This window comes from Neodiprion pinetum, chromosome 7, assembly GCF_021155775.2.
Source record: "Neodiprion pinetum isolate iyNeoPine1 chromosome 7, iyNeoPine1.2, whole genome shotgun sequence".
In the NCBI taxonomy this organism is placed as follows: domain Eukaryota; kingdom Metazoa; phylum Arthropoda; class Insecta; order Hymenoptera; family Diprionidae; genus Neodiprion; species Neodiprion pinetum.
In genome coordinates, this window is record NC_060238.1 from 16,448,632 (window position 1) to 16,469,952 (window position 21,321).

At 37.9% G+C, this 21,321-nt stretch overlaps 2 protein-coding genes across 4 annotated transcripts; one reads left to right on the forward strand and one right to left on the reverse strand.

Annotated features, from left to right (window-relative positions):
* The first annotated feature begins 1,064 nt into the window (after positions 1 to 1,064).
* LOC124223286 (zinc finger protein 329) lies at positions 1,065 to 19,107 on the forward strand. Of its 3 annotated transcripts, none has more exons than XR_006884249.2 (5): positions 1,065 to 1,373; positions 14,392 to 14,543; positions 15,184 to 16,433; positions 18,422 to 18,618; positions 18,990 to 19,107. XR_006884249.2 is itself a non-coding variant. In XM_046635106.2 (2 exons), the coding sequence occupies exon 2, from the start codon at positions 7,208 to 7,210 to the stop codon at positions 9,389 to 9,391; it is 2,184 nt and encodes a 727-aa protein (XP_046491062.1). In that variant the 5' UTR covers positions 1,065 to 1,373; positions 5,276 to 7,207; the 3' UTR covers positions 9,392 to 12,750. The 3 variants fall into 3 exon arrangements, 1 of the variants encoding a protein (XP_046491062.1); XR_011177652.1 differs by having other exon boundaries at positions 18,453 to 18,618; XM_046635106.2 differs by lacking the exons at positions 14,392 to 14,543; positions 15,184 to 16,433; positions 18,422 to 18,618; positions 18,990 to 19,107 and adding an exon at positions 5,276 to 12,750.
* On the reverse strand, positions 12,490 to 21,258 carry LOC124223285 (lysosomal alpha-glucosidase-like). The gene is made up of 16 exons (XM_046635105.1): positions 20,033 to 21,258; positions 19,780 to 19,937; positions 19,274 to 19,448; positions 17,091 to 17,181; positions 16,863 to 17,031; positions 16,590 to 16,659; positions 16,408 to 16,512; positions 16,067 to 16,324; positions 15,745 to 15,947; positions 15,482 to 15,589; positions 15,203 to 15,380; positions 14,918 to 15,066; positions 14,753 to 14,837; positions 14,297 to 14,567; positions 13,998 to 14,200; positions 12,490 to 13,913 (listed from the first exon to the last, which is right to left on the reverse strand). The coding sequence occupies exons 1-16, from the start codon at positions 20,555 to 20,557 to the stop codon at positions 13,842 to 13,844; spliced, it is 2,820 nt and encodes a 939-aa protein (XP_046491061.1). The 5' UTR covers positions 20,558 to 21,258; the 3' UTR covers positions 12,490 to 13,841.
* Between the last annotated feature and the right edge of the window lie 63 nt (positions 21,259 to 21,321).

Here is a 21,321-nt window from a genome sequence, read left to right on the forward strand (position 1 = left end):
ATTAGAATTGGCAACGCACTTGGCGTAAATTCGCTGCCATCATTTAAATTTCGACTAAATGTCTTATAGCTTGTAGTTTCGAAATAACGATCAAAGGCTTTTGTGATCGCTGTATACGAAATATTCAAATTTGAGCGCGACGCTGCCTGCCCTCCGCCGATCCCAGCAGACCGTTTCAAGTTGTTTCAAGTTTATGTTATGCGCACATGCGCACACGGGTAAGGCAAGCTTGGTAGCAACGACACGCTGTTCAGGGATAAAGATCGCCTCGATAAAGTCTCGCTTGCGTCCGCGAGCCGTCGGATGATTAGCATACATATACGTCCCGACTGTTGACGATCAGTGTAGATCGACCTCGGCGATATACGAGGTGTAACGTTTTGATTATGTATGCGTATATGTATAATGCTACATTTTACATAGGAGTGGACGAAACCCTGGAAGAAATGAAAACAAAAGAGTGATTGCTATTGTCAATTTGGTATCGCGACGTAATTATCGAAGTACACTACAGAATACATGCTGCTACGCGTTGTCTGTACTGTAAAACAGGACTCAGAACGTATTGTGTAACCATAACTACAATACAATTTTGTTTATCCATATTTTTCGCGCAGAGGTTATATTCTGTTACTTTATCCTAGTTTGGAAAAGTGACAAATGCCATTTTGGAGCAATCAAAAATCCGCTTTGAGCGTTTATCACTTCTTTCACGCAGAATAAAGTCACAGATAAGGCTGCGGAGGTAATCACAAACCAATTAAATTAGCTTGAACTATAAAAAGGAACGAGTACCGTTTGTACACCACGGTTGGCGAAAGGGGGGCCCGAGCAAATTTTCAGCGTTAAAGTCTCCTAGCTCTAATTCCGCGTAGTGGCAATATCAAAAGGTAAAAATCAAATTCACCGCTCAGAGCTTGAGACGCTCGTATCGGCAAGTTGCCGTGTGCCCGGATTAATATCTCTCGCTATCTAGCAGAGGGATGAAGGAGGGGCGGAAGGGAGGGGAGGGGACATCCGACAATGGTTAAGGCGATACGGGAATCAAGCCTAGTTGAGACGGTTACCATTATCGGGATCCATTATCAAAGCCGCGTTCCGGGTGGGCAGCGCGTCGTCGCGCCATTGTCACTGATCGAGAGAACCTTGAACGTCGTGAATGGTGCGCGGCCGGCGTAGAGAGTAGAGCGCGTAGCCTGGCCGACGATGATGCGCGATACCCTGACGTCACAGCAAACGACGCAAAGATGGCGCCGAGGCGTTAGGAGGCCTTGCGACTTGCGGGAGTAGTCGCCAACGGCACCACGGACCGCGGACGAAACGTCGCTCGTCTGATCGAGGACGCCAGTGGGACCCGACCCGCAACGCCCGAGGTAGGTGTTCAATTTTTCACTTTGTACATACACATACCTACCACGTCTGGAGGGGCCGCGAGGCGGTGGCGGTGGCGAGGAATCGAATTCCGAATCACTCGATCGATCTCCACCGTCCGCGAATTTTACACTGGAGATATGCCTGGCGTCGAGTCGGAGGGGAGCATGAAAGATGAAGGAAGAGGAGCAAAGATATGGACAAAAAATAGAAGAGAGAGAAAAAAAAAATAGTCCACGCCGGAGAATTTGTGATTTGCTTAATGTTTAGTGCACGGCACGATGCGTGGCAGGGACTCCGGCGCAGGGAACGTTTTACGTCGGTTTGATAGGGAAAACGGATCGCGGAGCGGGAGGAAAAATTAATTTAGAACTAGATGTCGATGCAACCGCGTTGGGAAGTTCAACGCAGAGACGTGTGCCCAACAAAGTTACTTGACCGGCTTGTGTGCTACACGTGCGTGCGTCTGTGTGCGTGCGTGACTGCTCTATGCTAATGGCTAAACCATCGACGTAAACTACGGTAGGCGGTCGAGTGACTGGATGGACAGACACGCTACTCTAGATTCGATGCACTCGGGCGCGTTATTATGCGAAACGGAGTTGCTGCAGTCACTGCACGATACAATTCACAGGCTGCGGGGCGATCTGCGACCTTCCGAAAAATTAATCAGGGTGGCCGCACACCTGGAAAACCTGGAAATGTCAGGGTGTTTAAAAGGGGTCATGGAAAGCCTGGAATTCTCAAAGGATTTTTAATTTGGTCATGAAAGAAAAACTAAAAACATCAGTTTTCTCTCATAGGAAATAGGAATGCTTTTTTGAGGTGACAAATTAACTTGTTTTCGTCGAGAAAATAAATTGGCTTGCACTGACTTTTTTATACATTATATTTATTTTCAATTCGAATTGAATTTGAACCAAATATAGAGTTAATAAGCTGAACGATTTACGTTTTAGTAACTTACTTGAACTGGGGAAATGTCAGGGACATATGGGTTCTAGGTCCTGGAAAACCTGGAAGTGTCATGCCATTTTTTTTTCCAACAATTTGTGGCCACCCTATTAATACATAGATATCCAGTTGTGGTGAGTGCACCATTCGCGCGTAATTTCACTTTTTCTGTTACTCAACCTTAGTGAGAGTTGAAACGTGATGAATTTCTCCGTCAAGATAATGACTTTTGCCGTGCTGCAGCATTGCAATACTTTCACTGATTCTTCGATAAGTTATGGAGATTCATCGAGTATGTATGTTGCTTTCTTTAATCGGTCATGTTCGTAAGGTTAGCGCGACAAAATATTATTCGCTTTGAATTCAGTCATGTGAATTGTAACTCAGAGTTCAGGAAATGACAAAATGAGCAAAACAGTATATTGCTCGTCAAACAACTAAGTTTACCCTAATTTCGTTGAATTCGTTTTGCCGTTCCACAACGATAAGCAATAATCTGCAGTATTTCGATGATTGGGAAATATGTAGAATCATTAAGCCGACTATTCCAAATTTCAAAAATACTGGCTTAAAAGAAATTCGTTTTTTAGGAAAAAGAATTATTTATAATTATTTCTAGCACGTGTCAAGTCAAAAATTTAAAAATTTCAAGTTAGTATTCCTGTTTCACTGTAGACGCCTACGAGCATGCATCAAGGAATTTTATTAGGGTGCATAAAACAGTCGGGAATTTATTTCAGAAATCTATTTTACAATACCAATGATGTCCGTTTTCAGCAGCCATTATTACAGCTTCGAATATCCGATCACGCCTTTGTTTTTCCTTGTTATCAATGTCACCGTTTGAACGCGTGGAAAGATGACTCTGACATGTATAAAAGCGATTTTTTACGTTTAAAAAAAAAACACGCATACGGAATCGACCCAGTCGCGCAAAAATAGAACTTCAGGTCTGAACTGTGCTTTCGTCTGTGGGTGGTCAAGAATTATGTAAAATTTTTCCTCTCGGAAACGTCGTTACAGAAAATCGAGCATATACCCATCAATTAGAGTTGGGATACTTTCAACTTTTGATGCGCGATATTGTATTATATTATACCTTCTCACTCACAAAGTTGTGTATATTTCATCCGCAAAATTTCGCCTAATATTCCTCGGTGTAAGTTGTAGTAGTCGAGAATATAGAAATATCGCTAAGCGTCGCACGTGTTTCCACTCATATCTGCACAATTTCATTACCACTGGAGTGAGCTGAATAGTTAGTTCCTTGGTAAACGAGTATTGTTTCCACTAACTTTGTATACCTCTTAAAACATCTTTCTCCAGTTTTCGTAATGGATTGAATGAGCTATTTTTCACGGTACATAACCTGAAATACGAGAGGGCCAATATTTCGAGTTGATAAAAATTGGCTTTTCTCCAAAGTGGTCATTTTTTCATCGAAATGACGAATTAGTTTGCGTTTATTAAGGTGGTTGTGGATTATTTTTATTTTTATTATGTTGACGGTTAAGCAGAACAACATTGTATCTTAGAATTTGGTTCAACAATATTGAAATGAAGTTGTCTCAGCTAACAACTATTATTGTAAAAAACAGTCCTTATTGAGACTTAAACACAAGAACACCTATTTAAATTATATCCACTTTCATCAGATTTATATTTGCCATGTGCTTACCATTTGTTTGATTCGGACAGAGAACCCATTTACTCGTTATTGAATCAACAAGAGTAACATCCTTGTCACAGTATCTTACCTCCCATCTCAGGATTTGGTTCAACATCATACGTCAAGTTATTAACCCTTATGATACACACCAGGGTCAAAATGACCTCATGGTATCTTCACGGTAAAGTCCACACAAAAAAAACATCCAAAATAATCTGATTTGACCCAAGATAAATAATGAAATATCGTAAAAAACGTTGATTCATATTTTTCCAAACATTCAATTTCACACACTCAAATAAATACCTTTTCTTCGTCGCGCACTATCTTCATATTTTTTTTCTTAAATACCCGTCTGTTGAGAGTTTCTCAGTCAATTTTCAGTTCAAAATATTGAAAATTCAGTAATTTATGATTTTTTGAGTAGAATGATCCATTTTCCGGTATTTCGTTTTATGATTATTTTTTATATTATCAATTTTGGTCTACTCAAGATAACTAATTTTCATTGAAGTATAATAATCAAAGAGTATCCCAGAATTTTTTCAAGTTATCGAATCGTTACCTCAGTTTCTATGCAATGATTTTTGATATGAGGTCTCCAGCGATCCCGGTGTGACACCAGTAGTGTACACAGAAAATATGCAGCATATGGGTATCAATTTCGTGTGAAAAAATATTGGCAGCTAAAAATATCAACTGACTTATAAATTAGGACTTAATATTTCTTTTCCATATCATATCTCAATTCTCGAACATAATTACTGAAATTTTTACCTAACATATTGGACCAGTACCGTAAATGACGGATTAACGATTATTAATAAATGGTTATGTTCAAGTGGATTTCACAAATACCGAAGCTGGGATTTTAATGTAAAATCTGCTTCAAATACGTTAATATTTTTCGGCATATAGCCAAATCTTAATCCTATTTTGTAAGTTGACCAATAGTAATATCTTTGCAAAAATAATATGTATTCATTCAGCCTTAGAATGTGTAGTAAACAAAATCTTAACTCAAGACCCGATGTCGTTGAACAGAATTCTGAGGTACGATGTTATCGAAATGAATTCTGAGATACGATGTTGTTCTGCTCAGCTGTCGATAAATCGTTGAATAGATCTATATCCGAGTTAATCCGCAGATGTTGGAATTTTCCTCGTGGAGATACCTGCAGTATTAATACCTACATATTATAATATATCTATATATTGCATTCTGTATTAATGTATATAACATCATTCATTGGTTGTTGGCAATTCTAATTTCTTTCGCAGGTGGTGATGGGCTGTCTCCTTCCTCTTTTCATAACAAGAGTTCTACTTCAGTAGAGAAAGAAAAACAAACAGAACAAAATAAAATAAGAATAAAATACACATCCAAACACACGCACACATGTATATAATTCACTAACCATTGATAATATACCCCAATCACTGCATCTAGACTACTATCTAATATACAGCTATATAATATATTTAACTGTTACAATATACGTGTAATATAGACCATAAACCGTTCAATCTATACAGCAATCTATACACATATGTGTATATACTATTCTGTGTGACAATCGAACGTATAAAAATTGTGCATTATTCACTATGTACGGTTCGTCCCGTATAATAATACATTACACTAATCGAATATAAAAGCCTGAAAGAAGAACGTACGACATCGCATGTAAATAAAGCATCGGCCGGAAATCCGTTGAGCTGCGCGGGAATAAATTATCATCTAGTCAAAGAAAAAAAAACAAATACTATATCAAATACGGGGAAAGATTTATCCGCGTGTTAGAGAAAAAAAGAAAAACAGAAGAAAAGAAGAAGCAGAGAAATACAAATGTAGAACCATAAAACAGAACAGAGATCCCAGTCGACGATAGGAAGATCGAGATATACGAAAAAGCTAATCACCGCCGTTGGCTCATTGACTTTCAATAAAATGTTTGAATAATTCTTGGAGGGTAGACGATATGTGTATACATAAAATATACATATAACGCCATGCGCGTATGAGGCAAAAAATAAAGGTCAATAGTCAAGAGTCAAGGGCCACGACCTAGAGGTGTGTACACGACGCAAGTTTAGCCAGGAGACACGGATCAACGAAACTCTCGAAGGAGACGGCGGAGGGTTCAAGAGACGAGAGGGAGTCGAGGAGCTAGCGGAGATGGATATTGATTGAGAACGGGCACGCTTGCGCGAGGAGGAGGACTAAGCGGGAACGGGAACAGGAATGGGAATGGAAATAGGTAGGTCAGAATCCGGCACCGGGTGCGGATGAGTAGCGGGAGACCTGAATGGCAATAACGGCGGCGACGGCGGCGACTTCAGGAAGAGAGGTCCTACTCCAGGACTCCAGGAACACAGTGCAGTCAACGGTACCGGATGAACCGGCTGTCGTCGAGCCGAGTAGAAGAGGACGACCCGGTTCCCGCGCGTCGGAGGATCGATCCTAGAACGGTTCTCCGGCTCTCATCTATGAAGAGGAACGATTTTGTTCGCAGAGGAGATTCAAACGATCGCGCAGGAAATGTTTTCACCCTCCATGGAGACTGCAGAGAATTGTCGGTGTCACTTGAGTATGAATCAACTATGTACAATTATTTAACGTGAAGAGTACGCTGCATGTGTTAAAACATACACATACGCACGCGCACGTCGATGTGTTCCGAAATATGGAGCGGAATTTTTTCTTTGAAATAATATACAAGGAATGCGTCCCGACGGTAGATAACGAAAACGCTGGACGTATACACGTATTATACACTGAACATCGCGGTTGCTGATAACGGCTACACACTTTTCCCCTGCAACGGTGTTTGAAGAACACGCCGTTGATAAAAGATAATATACCTGTAGCACCGTTTTTCATTTATTTTTTCATTCCACTTCTTACCTGCACACCACGTGTATTGTCACGTACTACAAAATCTCGTGCCAGTTCGAAGCGAGACGCGATCTCCGCACACCCGTAACGCGACTTCATATATGCTTTCGTTTACCATCAAGTTTGTTTTTCTCTCCGATTTATTATATGTAGTTTTTCTGTCAGTTCTGGATTATTATTCAACCGAGTTGTCGATCAGTTCACCGGAGTGTCAGCGAGATGGCGAGAAAAATTATTCATCTGTTGTACCTTGATCGATGAATGTTATTATGATCGAGAAATTCGAAGGAGACTTTTTCGCACTTTGACCCAACATGACGAACATCCACCGAACCACGATCGAAATTTTTCCGCACATGGAGTCGTCCAGGGATGCGGACGAGGTTCACCTGACCGAACTACTTCCCGTCAAACAGTTGTCGATATGCCGAAAAAACGACGACGACAAGGAAGATACCGTCGCCGACGCCTTCAAAGCACTGCGAGAAAGGAACAAACACGATTTTTCTATCGGGAGGAATGAGTTCTGCGCTACCGATGACGACGATGAGTTTGACGAAGGAGTAAACAACGTTGATGATTCCTTGGACGAATATAATCCGAAAATCACCGACGAGATTAACGTCGATCAGTGCAGTGATGGAAAGAGAAACACCTTGAAACGGAAAAGCAATAGAGTGTTTAAAAAGCGTATGAAGTTTCTGAAGAAGAATCAGTTAGAGTCACAGAAAAAAGGAAAGCATGAAAAGAACGAAATCATCAAGTCAAATGGTTTGAATAATGTCCTCGACCGCGACGAGCTTGACGAATCTGATTTTTGCAATAAAAGCACCGTTTCCCATGTGAATTCCAGACTTTCTCCCATCGCCCAGGACCTCGATAAGAACGGAACTCTTCCTGACGAGGTCTACGTTTTTCATCAAGACAAAAACGGCGCCGAGGTAATCAACGCAAAAGCGTCGGAATCATTAAAGAGGAAGTGTTCAAATTCAAATTCAAAGATCCGATTGAACGGAACGACGAGCAATCGTACAACAGGGAGGAATAACAAAGCCAAAGGAGAAGTAACCATGAAAGAACGGTCAAAGATAAGCGATGAGAGCCTTCGAGAAAAAATAGACGCGATAATACAGGCGAACTCGGTAATGGAAGGTAACAAGAACAACAATACGTCGCGTGAAAATCGTAACAATAAGTTGCAGAATGAGGCGCATATGCATGGTCTATCCGACATTTCGGAATCGGAAATACGTCATAATTCGGGTGAGGAGGAATCGTCTTTGATAAAGAAACACCGTTGCGCGATTTGCAGTGCCAGATTCAAGGGCAGCGGTGGTCTGAGGACCCATTACAAGGTGGTTCACGCCGGTGGACCAATGTTCACGTGCAACGAATGCGGCAAGGAGTTCCCCCTGAAGGAGAGGCTAAAGCTTCACGTGAGGACGCACACTGGTTACAAGCCGTACAAGTGCACTGACTGCGAGAAGAGCTTTGCTCGGGGCGGTCAGCTCGTTCAACACCGTCGCACTCACACCCAGGTGAAACCATACCGTTGCGTTTTGTGCCCAGGTACCTTTTCCTGCGCAGCGAACCTCGCATTGCACGTGAAACGACACAACGGGCAGAAGGATCACAAATGCGAAATATGCGGACGAGCCTTTGTGCGCCGGGACGCCCTCAAAAAGCACCTCGAGTGTCTCCACAAGGACGTCAAGTCCTTCTTATGCGTCATATGCAACAAGACGTTCAAGGGTCACCTCCCCCAGCACATGAGGACTCACGCCCAGGACAGACCTCACGGGTGCGGAACCTGCGGTCAGCGGTTCGCCCAGAAGTCCCAGCTCACCGTACATCAGCGAACCCATTCGGGACAGCGGCCATTTCGGTGCCTCGTTTGCTGGCAGGCATTCGCACACTCGACTGCCCTGAAGCTTCACACGAGGAGACACACTGGGGAGAGACCGTTCAAGTGCGCCGAGTGCAGTGCCGGCTTCACGCAGCTTCCACACTGGAAGAAGCACATGAGATGCGTCCATGGGAGGACCGATCCGTACTGCTGCAAGAACTGCAACACCTTTTTCAGGATAAAGAACGACCTGGAGACGCATGAGAAGTCTTGTCACGTTGGGGAAACGCCGGCGATTGATGCTGATCCTGAGAACCGGACCGGGCGTCCGATGGTACCGAAATACCGGATTATGACTGTTGAAAAGATGAGACTGCTTCTAGCCGTTCTATTCAAGCGTATCTCGAAACCCGAACGACTCGACGAACTCGGATTTGGCAAACGGCTTATAGACGAGGTATTGAAGGACTCCCTCATATCCGCTGGCAAGGAACCCGCTCAGGGTTCCGACGACGCCAACGAATTTGATATCCTGAAGCAGAATTTGGCTACGTTTTTGGAGTGGACCGTGCCCCCTGAGCATTGGGAAACTTTCAAAAAATTGAACAAAACACCCGAGGAGATATTAGAAACGCTTACCGTCAGCCAGTAGGTCTGTAGAAACGTTCCAGGGGAATGTCATATTCTGAAAAGAAACCAAATAAGCGAGTTTAAAAAAACCTCGCCTTCGAAACGAACTAAAGAAATTTCCTATATACATACAGGGTGAAATTTCTCTCGGCTCACATGAATGAGGAGCTCCATTCGGCTGAGACTTCATTTTTTTGCATTCATACTCGTTTGCGTCACAATAATAATGTGTGTTTATCCATCAAATTACTGATGTGTGCTGTAAGTGCGGAAGAAACAGATATGAAGATTGAGACACCCGCCCGATAATCACACACAATTATGGTGACGCGAATGAGTATGAACAAAAGGATTTAGAGCGTCAGCCGGATTGGAGCTCCTCTCTGGTTCGATTCCGGAGAAGATTCACTTTCAATAACAAATCAATTATCGTAATGTCTATAGGCTTATTATTGTGATACCACAATTCTTATACAGTAGTGCCATTATTTGTCACTATACATCCTTGCCATATTTTACCAATGAAATATAAATTCGCCATTTATTATTATTATTATTTAACTTTACCTATGACTCAACGTAAGACTTGGATAGCCACAAAATAGGTGTCAGAAGCGAAAGAGAACTTCACTTTCGGTTAATTTAATTTTCGTTCCATTTGTCATTACCCAAAATAAATGTGTATCATTTCAATCAATACATTACACATACATATTATATTATGTTAAAAAAAAGTTGCAGTCAATGTTACCAAAAGACAGTTTTTCTTGTTTAATTTCAATTGCGATATTTTCTATTGTATTTTATGCATAATTTTTTCTCTGTTATTTTCAATTCTAAGTCGTTGTCTACGAATTGGGTATAAGAACCGGCTAAGTTCGCACATGAACGAAATTTGTTATTATACGTTAATTTAAAATACATATAATATTTAACGCTTGCCATATAAATAATATTGTATATTATACACATACATATTATAATTATATGTCTACATATTACACTTATTATATATATGGGGCATTGCACGTCAATTCGACTAGGGTCTGACCCTCACCCTTTTGAATTTGATTCGCCATTTTTCATATTGTTGTTCCAACTCTAAAAAGCAATTTTTGTTGTTTTTTTTTAGATTTTTCTAACCCTTCCCGATGCCCTCAGAGCACCTGGTCATATTCTGACAATGATTGCGACATTTTTGAAAATTATGAAAAAAATTACATCAATTTTGTGGCCAAGACCAAAAATAATCCAACCAAAATAGAAGTCGGCAGGTAAAACGGTAATTTTTAAACTGATGAATATATTTTTTTTCAGTTATTCTAGTTCTAGGATTTTCAGCGCTCGTTATATCTTCCCTAATACAACAAAAATCTGTAAATTATTATTAAAATTCAAAATTGAAAAATCAAAATAACCAAAAAAAAATCATTTTCAATTTTCAATGTTTTTTGGATTTTAGTTGGAATTTACAGATTGTTGTTGTGTTAAGGAAGATATATTGAATCCTGTATCTTCAAAAAAAAAAGATGAAAACAATTTTAAAAAATGTAATAATTAGTTGAAAAATGAATAAAAAATTACCGTGTTGCCTGCCCGTTTTAATTTTAGCTGGAATATTTTTGGTTTTTTCCACAAAATTTATGTCATTTTTTTTTTGTAGTTTTTAAAAATGTTGTAATCATTGTCAACATATCATCATTTAGTAGGGAGCTCTCAGGCACAGCGGAGGGCAGGGAAAATCAGAAAAAAATTGGTAAGCTTTTCAGAGTTGGAACAACGATGTAAAAAATCACGGAACAAATCTAAGGGGGTGAGGATCAGACCCTAGACGAATTAACGTGGAATGACCCATATATAAATATATATATACATATATATATTTATTTGTTCAGACTTTTATTTGTTGTTTAAATAGAGAATGCCAAAAAAAGAGGATGATGAGAATGAAGAACCTTGAGTTCTTATTTATTGAATAAAAAAAAAACATTTCTAAATATTGTTATACTTATAGATGTAGCACCGAGTTCCCATGTTGCAAACTTCATCGTAAGATTTTGTTATACGCCTCAACGCTAGGCCAATAAACATTATAATAGTGTCACTGGTTATATAGTTAGACATTTAAGAAAATGTGACCAGACAATAAACATTAATATAATTAATTAACATAATATATATATTACATGAAATAAAAACAAATTTTTTAAAACTATTTAGATACCGTGGATAAGTAAAAATGTTTGTTCGTAACACGCATTATCGTGTATTGCAAGATCACATATTATACAAGAAGCAGCCGAGTCAATTGAAGTTCATCTATATAAATTTTTTTGTCGTTAAAAAGCAAAAGATTCGTAGGTATGTAATTATGTAGGTAGAAAGCAAAATTAGGAAAGACAAAAAAACGAACTCGGCTTCTTCTCATTCTTGCGATTCGCCACGTGTGTTCACTATGAAATACATATTATATTATACACAAACACCTATTTTCAGTTACGTGCAATGGTATGTAAAGTAGATATGAGTATAACTGAAAAAGAATATAGTATTGAAATTTAAATTGATATTTATGGCAATCTAATGTAGTAAAAATACAATAACGATTCATACAGTTTTTGTAATGGATTCACATTTAACACTTCGGTATTCAATTCATGATTCTTGAGAACACAAAAACAGGTATCACGGTAGTTTTTAATATCTATGTGAAACCAGATTGATGAAACTACACATGTAGTCAAGTTGAAACCTGCTGTAATAAGCTAGTTAATAAATTACATTGAAAGAAATGTAATTTTCGATGTGTGATAATATACCAATATATATTATTGTGTCTATGGAGTATAGTGATTACACCATTATCTGTTTCTTTAAAAATAAACAATCCAATTCAATTTATTTAATATACATACAATTCTTTTCGTTTTGCGAAAATTAAAATTCGACCGATGTAATTTAAGGTGCATATTTTTTTCTCTGTTCAACATTTACACGTCTGTAACGTCAATCGACTCTGCACTTATTTTAATTTTTGGAGCCAAAGCAACCCAACAAATATCAAACAGTACACCAAATTATTATTAATAGTTATGACTACTTATAAAAAAAACGATAGTATAATTTACGTTCATTACAATATGTTTATAAATCATTACATGTCACCATTGAAAAAAATCCAGTTTAGAATAAGTTATTATTTATTCAATATAATTACCTTGCATCTACGAAAACGGCAGGCGGCGGTTTGGATCGGATGCAAAACATACCTAATCTATTACCTTATTTTGACAAATGTTGTACAATGTTTGATCCATACTATTCATCACCAAAAAATTACAAAAAAGTTGTTTAATAAATCCAAAAAAATTCAATCCTTAACTATATAAGTGTTATTGTTTCCTCGTTTAATTTTTCCAACGTAATAACTCATGCTTCAAGTATACATTATTTTTTTCTTTTTGACACAATTAAATTTGCATTGGAAACTAGATAGTGATCTAATATCCAAAGTAAACATTAAATTTATTAAGCCTGTACCGATATTTCAGCTATACGGTCTGCATCGTGATGAACGAAAATTCCTTTGTTAAACCAGTCAAAGATGGGGTGACAATTATCTTCAGATCCAGATTCGCTCCCATAATATTCAAGTATTGTAGCATTGGAGAACTAACATAGTCGAATTAGTTTTTGAAACAGTGCAAAACTCGAGGTAAATTGTATGTTTAAATTTATTCTTATTTAGGAAGTAAAAATTCACGATTTTCTGTTGGTTTCGTGTGTGTAAATTTGAAAATGATTGCGGCAGATTCTAGTACTATGTCTGTTTCGAATGTCTCTATGTTACTTGAGGCTTGTGACTGATTATTCTTCAGGATAAAGCTGCATCCGGTTTATGATAGGCCAACTCCCACATTAATGTTTATTACAACAAAATTATTCATTCTCATTGCCAAGTATTGAAGTAGACGATTCAGCAAGTTTTTGAAACGGTAAGGAAAGTCATTGAATGCAATTGTGTATTGTTCCACAACTTGACTATCTGTGTTTGGATAAAGAATAGTATACAGTACTACCCTGTTATAAGAGAGTGCTAGGGCGCTTAGAGGAATAGGATTCCAGGAAATTCGTCGCAGGAGCGTTCCGCTACTACTGCTTGGAGAGCTCAGATATTGCACGTGTGTGAGTGTGCTGATGATCATCACCACTTCTCGTTATAAGAGAATCAGAATAATTTATACAGATTCGGTGTCTGCACACGTATAATGCAACGCAATTGTTCCAAAGTTGAGAGAGCTCGTAAAGTAAAGGATTTGGCAAAAGCTATAAAACTCGCTCAAGCGGAACGAAGGGGAAATTCTCTTATAAGGAGTATTCTTATAACGAGGTAGTACTGTACGTACGAAAGTGTTAAGAGCGTTACAAAAGTTCACCAAACGTTGAAAAAATATTGTATCGGTGGACCAATCTTATTCCTCGAATGCCCAGGATAGAGTAAAGTTTCTTTTCAAGTCCACATGGAGTCCTCTAACATTCAAGTACTGCAAAATTAGAGAATGGTTGATCGTTAGTTTTCAAACAGGGGCTGAAGAACGTGAGGACAAAAGAGGACAGTGCCATCTTACCAGTCTGCTTTTATTATACATAAACGGAATCGAACTATTGTCATTCAAGAAGACGCGGTGAACTTTTCTACTGATTCCCATTACACTGACTCTTCCAAGGATCATATCTTGACTTAAACCTCCCTTCTCTACTTTACGACTCGTCAATTTTTGGTCTTTTACTGTGAAATTCAACCATCTGAATTGCTGTTTCTCAAATGAATCTGAAAATTAAATAATTCTTGCTTTAGTACTCTTCGTAAATGACAAATTTGTTATTTATTCTTAGCATGACAGAAGACACAACTTGTATTACTCACCCAAACTATCTCCATCATCCCAATACAATTCACCGCTTGCAAAACCGTTTCCATCTAACGCCACAAGTAATTCGAATTTATTTCTTCGGCTCAAGGTTGTAGTGACATTTGGAGTTTGTCCTGGCAAAATTGAACCACCACGAATCATCAATGGTATCGTGTCCAGCGGAGCTTTCAGGGTAAAGTTTTCTCCCTTTGAGAATGTAAATGCCTTGGAGTAGAAGTCGTACCATGGACCGGGTGGAATGTAAGCCGTTACTTCAACCTCATTCTAGTAATAAACAAATCAGAACTAAATCAGTACTTGAGCACATGATTCACAAAAGGGATAAAAATTTCAAGGGAAACGAACTTCTTTCAATAACTCGATTCAAACTACACAGTGTATTTCTCTGGGTGGCTCGCAATTAAGATGTAATTTTCCATTACTGTTTATGAATTATTTGTAAAACTTACCTCTTCTAAGACAGGTATAATCATCAAAGATCTTCCCCATAAAAATTGCTTGTCAATGCTGTACGTATTTCTATCGTTAGTAAATCTGAAAAAGAGAGCCTACAGCATTGTTGTCGAGAGTGGCAGGATGGTTGAGACATGTTAAATGGACCCGTTGCTACTTACTCAACAAACAACGGTCTTGCTACAGTATCACCAAATTTGTGAGCTTTAAAAAAGAGCGTATACAAATACGGTAAAAATCTGTAACGAATCATTAGTGCTTTTTTGGCAGATTCTACCACCAAGTCTCCCATGGCGACGGGATCTTGCACCTGAAAAGTCAGGAACAAAAGTGTAAAAATATATGCAATTAGCGCGCTGCAAAGCGCTTAAAGAAATTGAGATGAAATATGAATGTTGAAGTTGTAGTTTTAAATGTTTAATTGCAGGTTTGATGAAGTCAGTTACAATTGTATCGTCGGAGTTGTGGTTTCGTGCGAATGGGTAAAAGGCACCCAGCTGCACCCAGCGATTACAAAGAGATACAGATGCGTTGCCATCAAAACCGCAAATGTCAGCACCTACCATAGGTACTTGATATAGACTGTAACTCAACACCTCTGGAATGCTCATTCGCAAATCATGCCTTGAAAAGGAGAATGGATTGAACGATTTCAGACATCTCGAATGAATTCGTGGAGAACGTGATGATAATATAGAATTTAGATACATATAATTACAACGTACCATGATGAATAAATATCCCCAGTCCAATGTCCTGCGTAATGTCCAGCGCCTTCCCAAGTCGACCTTGATATTATGAAAGGTCTTTTGCTTCTGATTTTCCTCATAGCTCTGGGAATCGTTAACAAGAATCAGTTCATGCAACACATTTTGGCAGTATCAATCGTATTCAGTGTTTTACATACTTATCGTAGATATCTCAGATATAAAATTATCTAGATAACGTATGTAACCACTGTTTGTTTCATCATGCATTTGAAACTCACAAATTTGCGGCAATTGCTTGTCCAGTGCCGTAGGTGTTATGAAGATTGTAATGCGAACCCAGGTGGTGTTTAGCATTCATACATAAGGTCTTAGTTGCGAGCAATCTATCGACGACATGTGGCACATATTGTGGATAATCCAGCTTGTTATAAGTGCAGCCGTTAACTTTACCATTCAAAAAGTTGGATGGCTCGTTCATGTCCTTAAGTTAACAATAATGATGTTAATCATTTGTATTTTCAACTTATTTTTACCATTGCAGAAATAAAACTTGTCGATAATAATTTATGATATTAAGTTGTTCAAAAATAAATGACTTACGATCCACAATCCGTCGAATGCAAACATATCGTGCATAGATTTCAGCATACGAAAATAGTACGCTGTACTATTTGGATGCGTGAAGTCGGGCCATACAGTAGCGATAGGATTCCAAACTTTCCCAGTAAAGGGTTGATTTGTTTCTGCATCTTTGACAAATACATCGTCACGTAAGCCCTCGTCGTAAGGTAGATAAGTCCCTGCCTTTTCTGCTACAGCAACACCAGCATCTATTATTGGAATGTAATGCATTCCCATCTGAAAAATTATTGAAGGCATTTCCGATTATCTATGTAATGGTGTGGAGGAACTTTGAACGAAAATAATATCTGGAAACTTACTGAGTGAATTTCGTCAACAAACTGAGGCAAGTCCTTGAAATTCTTTTTGTCATAAGTGAAATCATTTCTGTTTTCCATGTAGTCTATGTCGTTCCATTGCGTGTCCTAGAATATTGAAAGAATAGTGTGACGCGTGCATGACAAAAGATTAATTTGTACAAACTCTTAGATGTAATATTCACAAATGGTATCCCGGCATTTCGTGTTCGGTTCCAAACTTCTCTGGTTCTAGAAACACTTCCGTATCCAAGTCTGAAAGTTTACAGTGTAGCATTAAGGTATATATCTGTCTGTATATTATTTTCACATAGTGCAAAAATCTGACCACCTTTTATGATCTTGTAACTGTTTTGAGAAAATCGCAACAATTGGAACAGAAAATGTCCCAAGCACTTGGTTCAAAATAGTGATTTTATTGTAGAATGTTCGACGATACCCAAAAATAAGACACTTACTGGCACAGATGGAAGCCCAAAGACCAATAAGGTGGAAAAAAAGGTTTTCCAACTATTTCAGCATATTGTCTGAGAACATCTGCAGGCGTGGGACCCATAAAAAAATAAAAATCGAGGATACCACCTATCGTCCTAAATGTTATAGCCGGAGCTGGCTGCAGTATAATGTCTAAAAAGATGCGAATTAGTCAATTGGTGTCAAAGCTGAAACACATTAGAACACCTTACCCATTGCATTGCTGTTTAGAAATAAGACACCGTGACAGTCACCGGAATCTTCGATAACAATGTAGAAGGGATGCGAGCCATATAGATTTGCCTAAAACAATCAATCATAGTGCTGCTCATTTAACAAAAAAGGTACTTGGTTGTTAATTTTTTTGGCAAACGTAATTGCGCTAAGGAGGCATTCAACAAATACGTTCATTTTTGTGGGATGGGGATCGGGGGGGGTCCAGGTCCGACGTTGGTGGTTACGGCGCGAAGGGGCGGGGTGGGGGGGGGGGGGTCGGAAACGTGAGGCTCGATTTTTTTTGTATAAAATTCGTGTTTTGGCACGAGAATTCTGTAGTAAACGAAATGAAGGGGTGCCTGTCTCCTTTCAATGCTAAGCGACAGAATCCTTTCTATTATTCAAATTTTGTATTTTGAATACCTCGAATATGTTTCGTTATGGACAATCTTAGAAATAGATAGAATTATGAATTAATAGACCGAAAAGAGTCGAGATTTGTGACGTTTTATTTGAAAATTCATGATATTGTTCAAATTTACATGAGGCACTTATCTGTACAACATATGTCATATAGTTACAGTTGATCATGCATTTTTACGGCTTACATGGAAGGTATGAAAAATGATTGAAACATTTTCAATATTTTGACAAAATACTAACAGATGGCGTGTCGTATTATCCTCGATCCTTTGATTCCATGCTCAAGATATTTCACTGTGCCATTTGTAATTATATCTATGCAATTACAAAATCCCCAGTAATGCAAAAGAAATTCATTCAAGCTAATTCGAATAACACAAAGCAACGTACCAACAATTTGAACAAAGGTTTCATACGTAAAACCTTTGAAATTATAAAATTCTGGTATTTTTCATCTGATTCTTAGATGTTTATTGCACGAACTTATTTTTATCCACTTTGGGCATAACTATTAGTCAAATTTACCTGAAGTAATTCCTGAAGAATTGTATGGTGGTCAAAATCAGCCCGAAAAACATTAGAATAAAATTTGAAAATACCAGTGTCTAATCATTTTGAACGTTTTGATTTAAAAAAAATTTCTCAAATTGTTGATATCTCATATTGTGTGTTATTGCGTTATTCGAATTTGCTCAGATACATTTACATTATATAGCAGGGATACTATTTCTTTTACGTTCACTTCATTAGCAATAAATAACATAGCTGAAGATTTTTTTAATAATCGTTTGTATTTCCGTGACTCTTAAAGGGGGAGCCTGCTTTAGAGGCTTCAAAAAATCGATTTTTTTTTTTGCATAAATGTCTTCCCAAACTATCCAAGAATGTGTCCCTAAAATTTCAGACGCAAATTCGAAATATTTTCGGAGTTACAGAAGAAATAGTGAGCAAGCGTCGAGCAGGTATACGAGCGGTTTTTTGAAGTTTTCAACCAGTTTTTTGAAGAGTCTGAACCAGTTTTTTGAAGTTTTGAACCAGTTTTTTGAAGAGTCTGAAGGATAACTCTATGGACCAGGAATCGCTGATTAGCATATTAATACGGTAAGTTCAAGAAAATTTCGATTTTTTATGTACGAAAACTTTGACGCACGATTTCTCCGTTTTTCATTTTTACGCTTTTTCCTAATTGGCGGGAAAGATGGGGAAAAAACTAAACGTCCTATCGAAACGAGACGAATTGCATTGTACTCGGGATGAAATTCTCTTCTAGTTGAACCTAAAAAACCTTAAGAAAGTTAAGATTAACTCACTTTTTAAACAATCTAAAGTGAATTCTTTTCCCAAGAAAAATGAATTTTTTTTTTTTAATTTGCGAAAAATTGTTGAATTTTTCACTTTTTGTGGAATTTTCTTGGTTTAACTAGAAGCTATACTATTGAGAAGTAAAAATTTTTTTGGTTTCTTCGTTTCAGATGGAAATTCCGACCTGCACCTTTCCCGCCGCACGACAAATGCATACTCGAGACGCCTCGGTGAGATGCTTGTACCAGGCATAATATGACATGTATCCTAATGAAAAAATTCGAGAAGACTTTGAAATACGTAACAATAAACTCTGAAAGTTTCGTTTTAATCGGATATTTCTTTCCTTCCCAAAAAAATCCTCGAAAAAACCGATTTTGTGAAGTCTCTAAAGCAGGCTTAATTCAGAACTATTTCATGAGTATTATTGATGAATTTGCCCTGGAAAACTCACCTGCTCTGTTGGAGGTTGATCCTTGTTGAACATTGTAAAAGAATTCCAGTTGGTATTGAGTTTGAGCTTTGTTCTATGCTCACCCAAACCGTAAATATTGTGCGATGGTAGCAGAGAGCTTATTTGCAGGAACCTCTCTGAGAATATGAAACCTCCTTTTCCGATAGCATCAAATCTGTGTTTAAAAATCAAAGAATTGCAAAGATAATACAAGGTTAAAGTTAACGTTAACATTAACGTAACGAACCATTGGAAGAAAACAACTTTCTAACTTGAAAAAAGGTTCGGAGAAGTTGAGGTTGTAAAATATTAGTAAGTTTTGCTTTATTAAGGTTTACTGAATTTTGGAGAATCCTGAGGTTGCAAAATAACAACTTCTCCTAAAAATGCATCGTTGTTAAAATTTCAATTTTGCACATCATAAAGCTTTGTTTTTAATAAATTATTGACAGGCAAAATATAGATCTTCCGTGGCATTGATTCTGAAAAATAACGGGAACTTTTACATAGTATTGTTATCTGCTGCACGTTTAATCGCAAAACCAGGTCTGGAGGAATCAGTTTGAAAAATGTATTTGGGAGATGAATCTTTCACACGTGAAGTTTCCCAGTTCGATTTGACAGGCCACGGAGGTTCGTAACGAGGACTCTGAGGATCGTTAATCTACAAAATAATAATTGCAGTGACAAAAGTTCGATGTAAATGGCATCCAAGAAGGTAAAAGTAACAATAAGATAACATGTAATTTCGTTTCTTACCTTCACACGTAAAATAGAATCGCTCAATGTTGTAGTTTCCATTTTAATAACGGGTATATCATCGTTATAGAAAGATTTTACTTTTCGTATTAAAAATCCTGAGAAATCGTTTCCCCTGATTGTAGAATTGATAAATTCATAGCCAGGCCAATCCTCTGGATAGTAGCAGAAAGGCGCATCCAATCTATACATATTTTCACTGTCATTATCGTCGCCTATCGGGTTCCAGCAGCACCCACGATTCGTACAAGACAACTGTGATGCTCCATCCTCTGGATGACAATCGAATCGTAATGCTTTCGGAATATTTCCAAATTTTTGTTCATTGTCATCGATGGCATAACTAGTTCTTAGAATAGGGTCGCTCGGAGAGTAAACATGAAAGATTGCGTGCACTGGTGTTACGATCAGCGAGGTAACAGTCAAAGTAAAAAAAATAAATAAAAATCTGAATACAAATGATTTCAAAGCGAAAGAATGTTTCTTCACTGATTGGTTGCACAAGACGTTTTTAATTGAAATCATCTTTGGCAAATGTGATGGTTCAGTTTGTAGAATATCTGATTCTGGAACAAGATTTTTCTACTTGGAGTTACGAATATCCATAACAATCTTCTGATTTCTTGAAGTCAGTTTAAATCGCATATGTCGAAAAATTCAATTCATTTTTCATTTACGATTAGATAATTAACACAAAGTTTATTCTTATAAGTCTAACTCCAATATGGCTTTGGTACATTGTTCAGACACACAATGACTATCGCAAGTTGCGTTGATGAAACAATAAGACTGTGACACATAAACACCGATTATCTTGAAGCGCACTTTATGTCTGAACTGAATGTATGCTGGTGTAGCAAGCAGAGTTCATAATCAGAGTTAAATGTTCAACTCAAATGCCCCCCCTCAAGATAAAGCAGCATCCGGCCTTCTGAACTCACGACACTTATGTTGGGTTTCAGAATATGGAATGATTCATTTTTGTTGCAAAGTACATTTGAAAAATTCGGGAATACAAAAGAGAAGGATTCTGTATCCAGTTGTATTGTGAAATGAGAATATACATTTATAAACATGAGAATCAATCCTTTAACGACAAATTGTTCTAGACATGACTTGATCTTCCGTCGCTGCTTATGAGTAAAACGATTGGTCTCAACCAAAATATGAAATATTTGTGAAAGGAAATCTCAGGAATCAAAATTCGACTTACCTTCAGGTTCGAATTATATCTAGAACGATATGGTATTGAATATCATGTCATTCAAAATTCAGTACTAACGAAGGTT